At 34.1% G+C, this 13481-nt stretch overlaps 1 protein-coding gene across 1 annotated transcript in view; it reads left to right on the top strand.

Annotated features, from left to right (window-relative positions):
* The window catches only part of LOC145668380 (uncharacterized), a 51973-nt gene extending 43338 nt beyond the window's left edge, over positions 1–8635 (top strand). Inside the window, exons 2-3 of the mRNA XM_081736168.1 lie at positions 1172–1269; positions 3817–8635. Coding sequence (XP_081592294.1) covers positions 1174–1269; positions 3817–7698 — 3978 coding nt within the window. The 5' untranslated portion in view covers positions 1172–1173 and the 3' untranslated portion in view covers positions 7699–8635. The remainder of the gene's footprint in view (positions 1–1171; positions 1270–3816) is intronic.
* The last annotated feature ends 4846 nt before the right edge of the window (positions 8636–13481 follow it).

The raw sequence follows: 13481 nt of genomic DNA, 5'->3' as shown, positions 1-13481 counted from the left end.
ACACTGGTAAAATATAACACTAAGCTATTGTTTGAGATCTAAGACTTGTATGCAATAGTATTATTAGTTAGAAATTTCTCGTCTCGTCTTAGTTCTCGTGTCGAAAATGAGACTAGAAATTGCCATGATTCTTGTCTCGTTTCGAATTTTACAAAGTACTTCTCGTCTCGTGAGCAACACTAGTAAATACTTAACAACAGTAATGAAACCTCACACCTTTGTCTCACGTATTTGTCTTTTTCACTTCTTTTTGTTTATAACTACTCTTTGTGCAGTTAGTATACCATTTTTTTCTGTCCTGGTATCAAACCTTCAAATTATCTATAATCTACAATGATAAATACTTTTCCAATATCTATAAAAGCAATCAATATCTATACATTTCTTCGGTAGAATCACAAGAAATTAAGCTTTGGTAAAAACACCCATTCTATAATTATACCATTTAGTTTAACAAATATCATCTTACTATCCATTGGAGGGTTTCAAACATGTTTTAATTCCCCTCTAAAACTATCTGGCTACGCCACTGCATCTCTTAGTTGATTCAACTTAATTTAAGCAACCGTATCTTTTTCTGAAAGAAAAGGTGCGGGTAATAGCCATGAACACATCCTTACAGCATCTTCCACACTATTAACATGTCGTGGAAGATATTGCATCTAAGCCCAAAGTGTGTTTCTATAAACAGGAAATAATATGTCTGGAAGTCAACGGACTTTTCTGAAGGTACTTAACGAAAACCGCGAATTGCTTAACGGTTGCGCATGGCAGCGTCAAAACTTAAACAAGTAAAATAAATTAACAGGTAGTGCAAACTATTGATTCTACTATCTTCTAAATGCCTACAACATACTGTTGTCTCAATCTTCAAATTGTTTTATACTGGAAAATTCATTTCATAAGTATAAACATAACTAGAGAAATCGAAATTAGAAAACAAAATCTGAGAAAAAAACGTGTATCCGTAGTTATACTGCCAAAAGATAAACTGCAGAAGCTATATTTTGTAGTAAACGATCCCAAGATAACACACACAGAGAACACGTTGACTATTAATATACCAGTAACGTGTGGTCATATTCAAATTATTTTATTTGTATCTGTGTTTATATAATCAAATTATTCTCTATTTCAACCATATATTTTTTTTTTAAATTTTATTTTATAGATATGTCACGAAGAAGCAGAAATAGGAGAAGCAGTCTGCAACCAGAGGACGATCTATGCAATTGTCTTGAGAAAAGGGAGGACAACAATAACCATGAGGTGAGTCTTTCTCTTATCGTATAAGATTTTTTAAAGTTTCAAGACGTGTAAGATAACAAACTTAACGCATAATACGCTAAATTTAAAATTCTTGCATGTAGCAAAATAATTGAGTTCTTTTCTGGGTATAATCTCGGATTCAGTTTCTGATGACATTACTTTTTTTGGTGCTGACTCAGCATCGTGAGGTAAATGAGGAATGCCTGAATTAAGGAGAAGTGGACTATAGTTTATGGAACCAGAAATAGCCGTACAATGAATCTACCATCTGTTCCCCAGTTCAACATTCGATATTTTGCTAATCATAACACTAGATGATTTTAATTTATCTTACTAATTATGATAGACTAGAAAGAAACAGTAAGTAAAGTTTATTTTTGGATCATTTTCAAATTTGCTGTCACTGATTGCGTCTGCAGAAATTCAATCAGGATCCGATCGCTCCAATAATTGATAATTTTGTTTATCCATTTATAATAATGATGATTTTGACACTAAATCAACTTCGCATAACTTACACAAACGTGCTGTAACAGACAGTTTAACTCATGTATTTCTATTGCGAAAGAAATAAAACACAACGCAAATAAGAAGCATAATGCATTTTATATGTAGATGTTTTGTGTGGACCATTGTCAGATCCATTACACACATCCAATAACAATATAATGATATAATAAGTAACAAAACATTATGTTCAAAAGTTTTTAAGTACACAGCATAATCTTTAATAATAAATAAAATAAATATATCATTAGCTTTAGCGCAAGAAAGAAGCCACCTAGAGTACCAAAGTTTGTGCATATGGTGGATCATTATCAGATCTAAGCGAGTACGAAGTCGTTCTTTCGATTTTCGATAGATCGTATCGAACTTGAAAAGATGAGATACTTAAGAGTGAATTCTTATGTATAGTTTTCGAGAAAACAGAAAAAATTCATTTTTACGGTGCTAAAAATTATATGTAGTTTGTTATCAATAATAAATAGTTAAAATTCTGCTAGGACAGATTATTATATATTTACTGAATATGTAAAAAAGAAACTACATTGTTAAATAGCATATTGTGTCGATTGTTTTTCTCTTTTTCTAACTGTGATTCACGTACTCTTAACATGACACACATAGGCTTAGAAGTGACTCGCATACTACTTGTATTACTATTATATAATCGTCCACTACAAAAATGAAGGATAGAATCAAAGTCGAGTATCAAATATAATTCATTCTGTACATTGTTAAATAGATTGCTCTTTATATAACGATAGATTGGAAAGAAAGTCCGAAATAAACAAGACTTCAGTGCCGATATCTAAATTCTTGTTTTCAATTAAAATAGCTTAACTTCTAAATTTAAGAAAAGATCAATGCGAGGCCATAAAGTAATTAATCAATTTTCTTGCATTAATCTTTTTATCAATACTTTTGGTATTATTTATCTTCTTCCTTGTCTATGTAATATTTTTTTTTAGAATTTTGTGTATGCGTAATTATGTGCTTTTATGCTGTAAAATGTTATTATTAATTGTAATTCCGCGTTGAATAGTGTAATTTGTACTATGCTTCAATCTACTATATCATATTATGATTCTTAAAAAATCAAAAACATGGGCATACAAGGAAATAAATTTTGCGACTTGTTATTATGACTTTTAACCATTTATAGTTTTAATTTTATCTTATGATTGGATTGTTATTGTATTGTTTAAATAAAGCTTTCGTGAGAATCGATTACTGCAAAAATATTTAACATTGCAAGAAATATTCGGTATTAAATTCCCTTCACTGATCCAAGAAAGTGAAGAAATTGAGGCAATCTAGTCTTTGATTAGAATTTTGAGATTTCAATCCTGTATAGATGTCAATTGAATTTTGCCCTTTTAGTATGATTCTGTATTGATACCTGTATAGTAATCCTATACAGATGCACTTTTAATCACGCATTTTCAGTGTTATGGTATTCTATAATGGTAATAACTACAAGAGACGATAAAACAAACACACAATGAGTATCAAAGTATATTTTTCGATAGAAATAAATTATACATCTAATATCTTCTATAAACTATGAATATTGTGAGAAAAAAAACGTGAACTCAACAGGATGTGTTTCTTGTGCGTTGCCCATCTTTGGTCCTTAGTTGATCCCTATCCCATGACATTACAGTGAACGGAGTAATTCGCAGCTTGCACTAAATTGAGATTCTATTATATTAGTGTAGGATATATGTATGTAAAATATACATAACACTTTAAGAAGATCAAAATTATAGTTATTTTATTCTTATAGTTTGTTGATTGAATGTCGGTGCTTCTAGAAACCAAGATATTAAATTAACAGTAGTAAACTTACAATATCCTAGAAATCAAAATTTTGATATTACAGAGTCAGAGGTTTTTATTTTTGAAGAACCAGGGATTTCCCACTAAAACCTTACGCTATTTACATATATATCTTATAACCATATGATTACCGGAGAAATAACGTAACATTTTAGTGGTTATAAATCTGTATGTTTCGTTTCTAACTGATTGTTTTATTTCTAGGACTTTTGCCCATTGTCTTTGACTGCACCAATTATCTGCTCTTCTTGTGGAAGCCAGACAAGAGTTACATCAACGTGCCCAATATGCAACGCAGTCTTCTACTGTAGTGACGTCTGTAGTCAAATAGATGCGAAGAATCATACAATTCGATGTCAACTATCATCGTATTTGGTGAAGAAACTTGCAAATAAACTACATACGTCCACTCCAATGACTAAACAACGTCTTCCTGGGTTGGATCTGTTACAATTCGCTCGTAATGAAGGAAGAAGTGACAATAGTTCTTCTGTGCCATCTTTATATAGATTTCTAGTGTTTGATGCAGATATTAGACATTTCGTAAAAACTCTTGTGTCAAATCAGAAGACTAGAATGGAATTTCATTTAGTGATAGACAAAATTTACGAAACTGCTAGAAGCATCCTTTTGCTTACAATATTAAGACCATTAAATGGTCAGAACTTTATCAAACGTGACTATAGTGTTTCCAAAGTAGTAGTTCAAATTATGTATTCTTTCCGATTAGATGAAGATGTGTTTCAAATTCTGTGTGAAACTTTGGAATATCTCTTGAAGCCTAAAACAAGAGATTTGTTAACATCTCGAACTGCGTCATGGTTATCTTTGTCACAGCCAGAAACGATTACTGAAATCACTAATGTTTGGCAAACGTGGCTTGAGCTTGCACAAGTGCAAGATACTTGTGAAAAATTGGAATTAACACGGAAAGCGCGCGTTAGTAGTATTGATTACGTCAAATGTCTTGAAAGTTATATGCAAAAATTACCAGACAAATACAGAGAATCTGTTCATAGTTGGGTCCATTTTAGTGATCTTCGTGACAACTACTTGGAAAGCTGTTTCCCCAATGTTACGCATGTAAGTTTAGACAAAACCAGTTCTTGGCCTCAATTACCCATGGGACTTTCTTTAGCTTCAAGCTCCACATATCTTCCATTTCGTAGCTGGGACTTTGCAGAAATAAAGAGACAAAGTCTTGAAAATGAGACAGATCTTTCGGTGATGTATAAAAACTATCTGATGGGGTTATTTTCAAGTGCATCAGAAGCTTTACAACGAGGAACTACTCGAATAAAAGTAATTCCTACAACAGATCTACAATTAGATGCAATATTAAGGTCTGTTTCGTTGACTACATTCGACAGGATCGAAACTGCCGGACTTGCGGATCGCCATGGAACTCCTGAAATTCTGCGAAGATTGCGTCCTCTTCTCAACTCAAAAAATCAGTACAGTTGTATCATCACACACCATTTCCAATGGACAGAAGACTTTCAGAATAATTCAAAGAGTGTGCTGTGCCTGAATGAATCAGAAAAGCGGGCGTGTCTAAGTCGTTATTTGCGAGCTGAAGTGCATAAATACACAAAAACTCAGGAGGTTCCTAATTTTCTAAAAGTAACACAATTCGAGAAACTTAGTTTGCGTAATTTTCACCATTATGATAATAGTATTGTTCCCTTTTCTTTGCGCTTAGAAGGTCGAGAACCAACACTTCCTCCACCGTTACTATCACTGGAATGGGTGCAGCGAGGGCAACAAAACAAAAATCGGATTGATGTAGCACCAGAAACAGCATCGTTTTCTTTACAATATCGACCACGGTCACGATCTTTAGATTCACAAGATACACTGCAACATTTGGAATCTCAGAGAATACACAAATTAACATTTCAAGAAACAAGAGCGAAGTTCAACAAACCAAATACGGGATTACCACCTTCAAATCCATGTCATACCCGCCGCCGTCAATCAGTTCCACGTACGTTGAACTTCGAAAATACGAGAAATAAATGGATTTCTCGATCTGCTTCCGCTAGTCCTAGTCCAACTGGAACGCCGTTAACTCCAATGAGTGACTTAATTCAGAGATTTACTGACCAGTTGCAGTCATCAACTGAAGCAAGTCAAAATATCGAACTTTCATTCCCTTCGCTTTCTGGTAATGTATCAGTTTCCAATGTAACACATCACAGTTCTTCACAGATGTCTAGCATTTCCAACAGTGTAAAGCTTTCGAAAGAGGGTATTAATGAAACCACTCCATATTCAAACCAACAATTATTTGTTTCCAATCAACTCTTTCCAGAAGAACCAACTGTAGAGAGGAAATCAAGCACCCAAGAAGAAAGTAAACCTTATATCTCCCCATATTACATAAAATCTCCATGTTTACCGCAGAATCCAATATCTTTAAATCAAGATCATAATGCCTTTGAAAACAAGATGATATCCCTATCAAAACACAGATTGTCACCTATTTTGAAAAAGAAGACAGTAATCAAACCAGAAAAATTCAATGAAGTGTCAAATCCTCCTCTACCATGCAATAATACCAAACCGCCAGATGGAATTCAGAATTCAATTCAAGAAACAATTCAACACAACAAAGAAGATGAGGATTCGACTAACTATTCAAACGAGATGGCGCTCAGTCAACAAGAATTTATCGAGCACGAAATGGAACCCAATAGACATATTAATCCACAGACAAAACATAATCCAAAATTGAAAATTGATTCAAGCGTTTCTCAGCTTCCTCCACTATCTCCAAAATCTCCAGAAATTCAGAAACCTTTTATCACAAGACCAAAACGTGGGAATTCTTTCAAATTTGTAACAACAAATCACCAACTTGATGAAATAAAAGACCCTAACCAACAAGGCAGAGTGTTTGATAATAAGGAGACTCCTTTAGCCAAAAAGGAAGCTACTCTCGAAGCTACTCCATACATAGATGTTAATTTACGAGGAAACAATGATGGGGTGCAAAGAGAGCGTAATATGCCAGCAATGTCAGATAGACATATGGCAAATCCTCAACGAAGAGTCACTCTAAGTGGTGACAAAATTACAGATCATTCTAATCAAGTAAGAAGAAATTCTTCATTTCACAGTCGAACTTCAAATTCCGAACCTCATTGTTCTGAACAAATAGCGTATTCATCAAAATTTCAGACTCACAGAAATGAACAACAGACGGCTAAACACTCACTAAAACCACTGAAAATTGAACAGACAAATCATGATCAAGATTTGTCAAAATCATTTTCAAGATCCAGTATTATACGTCATTCTTACAACAACTACAACAGAAGTCCGAAACCATTCACGCTTCAGCGTGTTGGAAATAAAATTGAAGATAATCAACAATCAAGAGCATATAATAGTTCTATATTTAATTACCAGCAAACTTCATCAGATCGCGTTTCTAGTACTGAAACGTTTTCGAAAGAAATTAGTCACATTTCCAAACAGAAGAATACAAACTACAATATCAGTAGAGATGACAAGCAGGAAAACACGTGTTCGACCATAAATCAAGATCGAACGAGAGAATTGCCGAACAACGCAAGGACCTGGAATTCAGTTGCAGATTTCCAAGATCGTCGTGAATGCAATGAAGAAAAGCCAAAAGCAGAACGCTATATATCGTGTTATCAACTTGAAATATCCCAACAAGAACCACCAAAATCCTACGATATCGCCGATACTTCAAAAGAAGGTACATTTGAGGAAGTAATTTCAAGATCAGTAAACAAATCTTTAGAAGCAAACCCGTTCTGCTATCCTCAATATGCAGTTCAAGCTTCTTATGAAAATCAAGTAAAAAACTCTTGTCATCATCCTGAAAATGACTTCCATTCACTGCCAATTGAACTTGAAATACAATTAACCCCAGAAGATAAGGAAACTACCGACGTCTGGAATGATAAAAATCATGCATATTCGGAACAACATTCGCCAGATATTCCGGGAAGTTTTAATGAAAATTCAGGAACTAGAGTAATGGAAAGTTCGCAATCAGGTTCAAGAGTAAGAAAATTAGTGAGAAAATTCTCGGGAAATTTTACTCAATAATGTATAAAGCTCAATCAATTCACTCTGAATGATGATTCTTTGAATATTCTGACAATTGAAATCAGTAATCGGTATCAAGAAAAGTTTACTTTATAGAATAAAGTTAAACCGACCAAGAACTATTCTAATTGTATTGTGTAAATTTTATTCAGTTTCAAATTAAGTTTGCTTTGGAAAAATAATTTTAAAAAGTAAGATTTCAAAGTTTTGTGTGATATAAGAAACTGAAATGAGTTTAACAAGAAAAAATTAGTATTGCGTCATCTGTATGCCATAATGTGCCTAATTCAAGTCTCTATATCTGATGTTATCTGCACACAAGAACATAGAATGAAGATTGTAGACTTTTTATTGTTCACTTATATTAAATTCAAGATTTCCTTACAAGGTATTATGTAATATATTCAACAAAATTTGCAGGTAAATAGGAGAGTTTCTCTTCATTCGGTTCTAACATACTAACATGTTAATTTCAGATACTTTAACATATAGTATGTTAAACTATCTAGACTAGAAATTTAGTATTTATACCTTAATAACTAAGTAGTCTAATTATTTCTCTCTTTGTAATAAAAACATTGTCATCTATAATTTATTCACTGAAAACATCCAGGTATACGTAAATTAGTAAAAATGTTACAATCAGAAGTTAAACGTGTGTATTATATTTGTTGTCGATATGAGTGTGAAACTCACTTGTATGTTCGTTTTAACTGAAGTTCTGTATAAGAATACAAATTTGAAATGTTTGTTAATACTTCCAAAATCTTGCCCTAAAGAACGCTGTAAGATATGTAAATAGACTTCTCTGACAAGTCTGACCATATATTTTTATGTTTAAGTGATTCTTCACTGTGTTGTAAAGATGTTATGTTAATAATAACGTATAATTACAGATATGTAAAAATAGTCTTTGATCTTCAATATAATATTTTGACCAAACTTAACTATTCGATCTTCACTCACCAACAACTGACATTTTAAAAGATATTCCAAATTATTTATTTACTTTACAAATATCAAAGAAAAATGGAAGAACTACAGAAACAAATCAGAAATTGAATCTTGAAAATTTGATGTTATAAGTTCGATGTAGCCTTCTCTTCAAGGAATATCATATGATCATCAACTCAATGCTCCATTGAGCCTCAAGCATTGTGAACAATTGCTCGACAGAACAATTTCAATTGTAGGATATTGCACTAGAGGACAGAAAAAGGGTGTTCTCCTCCAATCTTAGCTCAAAACTTTCCAATTCGGACACGGGAATTTTTGAGACGTCGTTTCAGGAGTCCAATAGCACAAAAATCCATTGAACCGACATCAGAACTTTTATCCGAAGTCAGCAAAGGAATAACATGAATGTTTCCTTTTCTATATAGTTTCAAAAGCAGATGGATGTTCAAAGCTGTTTGACATTATTTCTTATCCATGCGAGTGTGAACATTTTGATTATCCTATCCGTAGGGATATCTGTGCAAGAAATGGTGTTATAATGTTTACTGAAGCAATACGGTATTCAGTTTTACATTTTCATCAACCTTATAGATCATTATCTTCGCAGTAACTTTATGCCCAAATATCTAAACCACAACGAGTCCTCGGAAAAGTTGTCCTATATTAACGAACAAAGTCTGTAGGCCTCTTCGCATACTTAGAGTGTCAATAATAATACATATTTGACTACTGTCTAGTAGATAATTATATGGATTACGTAGCATGACAACATACTTCTACTTGTCACCCGCTGGATAGCACTCATACATTTTCGGCTATTGGTCTTACGTTCAGCGATGTGTTGAGGTTGAAGATAATGTACATGAGCCTTATGATAGCACTGCCTCAGACAATGATGGACACTAGCTTGAGACAAATGAACTCTCCGGGCCATCTCCCTTTATTCGCAAAAGACAGATGCGAGAAAAAAACTGATATTAGTGGGAAAGTTAAATAGTTATCTTTGTTACTTAACAGGTAGCAACTATCCCATTTACTGTTTTTAGGATTACACTGAAGGTTTCGTGAGATTATCTGAGAAATTAGACCAGTTTTAATTAAAAGATTCATTTTCTGCAGCGTTAGATACCAATCTTCCTTTCAAGAAGTGAAAATATATTATGTAGATTGCCCTGTATTAAATTTATAAATCGAGTGTAAGAAAACATCTATGACAGTGATTAGACTGCAGCAACTGTAAGGATATTGCAGCAACCGTAGATACCTCACGATTCGAGGTCGAGGTTTAAGTCGAGGTTGTTACCTCGATGTCTAAGTCGCGATGGATGAAGGGCGCACATAGCGAAGAGGTCGCACTCTCGCTGCACGTTCTCAGTTTGAGGAAAAATATGACTGTAACGCGTATGAAATTATTGCATAAAAATCACTGCAAAATGACATTTTGAAATTGAAAGGACCAAACAGTTTATAAATAGGGATGGACGCGAGACGAGACATGAGAAATGCCAAAGTCTCGTCTCTTGTTTCGCAAAAATATTCGAGTCTCATTTTTTGTCCATCTCTATCACTTAGGGATGCGCACGAGTCGAGTCGAGACAGGATTTTCCTGACAAAATTCGAGTCGAGACATGGCTCTTCCAATAGTGAAATATACATTTTTCGAGTCGAAACATCACTTTTACAGCACATTTTCGAGACAAGACAGCCACAAATGTTGTCTCGAGCGCATCCCTACTATCAATAAATCAAAGACTTTTACCTTTTTTTCAGTTTTCTGTGAAAAAATGCCCTCTTTCAGCACTCAGGCGAGGAATCATTTCCCAGTAAAATTTTTAAAAAAGTACCAGGCATGTCTTCAGGTTTCGAGGCGAAGAGGGGGATTAACTTCAGCAAATGAAGTTTCATCACTGCATTTCCATTATTCGACGTTTCCTCCCTATGGATATGTGCCTGTCTTTACAGGTATTTCTTTACCTTATATCAGTAAACGAATTTAGAAGAAATCCTTCTTTATTAATCTCGGAATTGAGGGGGAGGGCGTGGAGTTTTTAAGTATAGATATGATTAACAGAATGATTAGAAATTCCACAATTTACGGACTTCAGCCTGAAACCCCAGCCTGAACTTCGGACTTCAGCAAGGATGTTATAAAATAGAGGATCTCTCCATACAACAAAATCGTGAAGCCATACATCACTGCTTCGCCACACCTATCCTGCTCACTCCGCGCCACTAAGATCACAATGTTTCGAGCCAAAAATCATGGCGGAAACGAGAGTAGCCAATCAGATGTTCCGGCTCAGATGATGCTCGGTTGTTTTTTTGGCTTCATTGAGTTCATATGATGAAGATACGTATGGACAGATCCTCTATTTTATAACATCCTTGCGATGTAGTGTACATCTTCGGCGTGCGCTTACTCATTTGAATGCATGGGTTTGTGCCAGTACTGAGGGCGCGACCGCGACTTAAACCTCGACCTCGATCGTGAAGTCTCTTCGGCATGTTCGTACCCTTGATTTTCCTCGTGTCTCTGATCGTATTATCACTATCGTTTTGAATCAGATTTTTCTTCCCAGTGGAGAGTGGTAATAGAATTTAGGGAGAAGAGCATTCCAGAATCAGGGAGTTCTACGCTACGGATTTTCTGGACACCCTGTATATTCATATAATTCGCATAGTATATGCATTCGGAAAGATTTTATTACAGTTTCTTAATACGCGTCCTTAGTGCTTTCGATTGGTGTATAAACCATCTTCAGTTCAGTACTTCGATATATAATTCCCCTCTCAAAATCATACAACAAAAACGGTCAGTTGATGCAGGAGACCTGTGTTCAATCCCCGCTGGGAGACCTGGGATCCCACGTTAACTAGCTTGTTTCACGTCTTTTATAGTTTCGCTACTGAAAGGCAAGCTAAACTCAAAATCAATCACAAAGCTAAAGCTGTCAGATTTTGCAGTACACACTTCTCTTTGAAAAACAATGTGGATTTAAAAGAAAAACTCCAAAATTTTGGCTATCAATTTTGTTTGGAATCTACTGAGGAGTCATAGAAAATTATTTTACTATGGACATTGTCAACTGTATGAACTATGAGTTCAAAAAAGGATATTTTGAACATTAGATTGGAGCTTAGCATCTCTTCCAACAGCTAGGCTATATGTGACTTGAGATCCGAATCACATGAGCTCCCACTAGGAATCGAAAGGTCATTTTGACTACAAGTTTGAGCCACTTTCTTCCTTGAATACTTCCTTCACCATTCCAGTCATTGCTCCCACGATATATTATTTTTGGTTCTATTTTTCCAAATAATTAAATAAATAAAGTGCAACTTATAAGCAAGAATCTGACAGTTTTGTAATCATTTGTTTAGCTATAATTCTCAGTAGGTGCAAAAAGCTAAAGATATTTTGTTTGGTACACCCTTTAAAATTAAGCCGTTAGTGGCATTCATAGAACGATTAATTGTTATAAACATTCACTTTTAAATTTAATATCAGATACAATTAATGATATTTCTTGTTTTTACTATACATCGTGATTTGAACTACCTTTCAAATGCATCACAATAGACATAACCAATGTATACAGAGTATCATAGAGAGAGTATACATACTCTATATACAATGTATATAGAGTATGTATATAGAGCATCACAATAGACATAACTTTCTATCATTATTATTACGTCTGTGATATACTAAACTTGGGATATATCCGATAAAATTTGAAATATATTCAATGATTCCTTGACTATACTCTTCCTATATTCGATGGAGGAAATACAATACTTTATTTGAGTCACTGTACAATTACAGCGTTTCAATTAGGAACATAATTCAGTACATTTTGGTGTTTATATCCTCATTCACTTACTATCAGGCTTCCTTTCTGAAAATTCTATTCACGGGAAAGGGTCAAAATCAAAGTGTGAGGGTAATACTGGGGTATTGCGTAAGAGTGACATGTGGTTGCAATTTGACTTATCTTATTAGCTCCAGGTGAATGTTTGGCCAGTTGAGTGTGCCTTGAGGTAGCACTTCTTGTCACTGTAGAACGAAATTATTCCGACAAAGAGAAATGTAACCTATCGTAAACCTTACTTAATGTTTACTTGTGATACGCACCCTAGGTTTAGTATATGCCCTATCAAAATATCCATGTTCCGGAATCCTGTGGTACTTCCACAACAATTTTTATAGAGGTAGTTAGTAAGTATTCAAATTATATGCCGTGGAAAAACTACCTTTATAAAACTCCCTCTTTTGCTTGAATACAGCAGGATTCTGAAACGTATTATTGGATAGCACACATATTAGTTCCTAAGTAAAGTCTTGATCCGACTACGATAAGTTCAATAATATTGGAGCTATGGACCTTTAAAGTTCACTTTTTAGTATTTTCGGCAGCTCATAACTCCGAAATTACGGATTTCTGCATTCAGGTTGGTCTATACTATTTGTCTTATTTTGGTGTCAGGAATCACCTCACAAACGTTATTAATATTGCTTTGAAACACCCAATATATATATATATATATATATATATATATATATATATATATATATATATATATATATATATATATATATATATTAGGGTGGTCCTTACTTATATGGGGAAAAATAAATTTAGGAATTTCCTTGGACGAGGCCTCTAAAATGGTTTCATATGGGACTAAATTAAGCTAGGAGAAAAATTAGATCCATTGAATAATTTTAAATGGTGCCTCAAGCGATCTAAAGTTTATGAATCCGATTACAATACATAGTATATGGGGAAAATCTGGAAGAAACCTTTGTAATTTAGAAACGGCTT

This window comes from Thermobia domestica, chromosome 13, assembly GCF_964235325.1.
Source record: "Thermobia domestica chromosome 13, izTheDome1.hap1.1, whole genome shotgun sequence".
NCBI lineage: Eukaryota > Metazoa > Arthropoda > Insecta > Zygentoma > Lepismatidae > Thermobia > Thermobia domestica.
The sequence above is the reverse complement of the archived record's forward strand: the minus strand, read 5'-3'. Positions and strand labels throughout refer to the sequence as shown.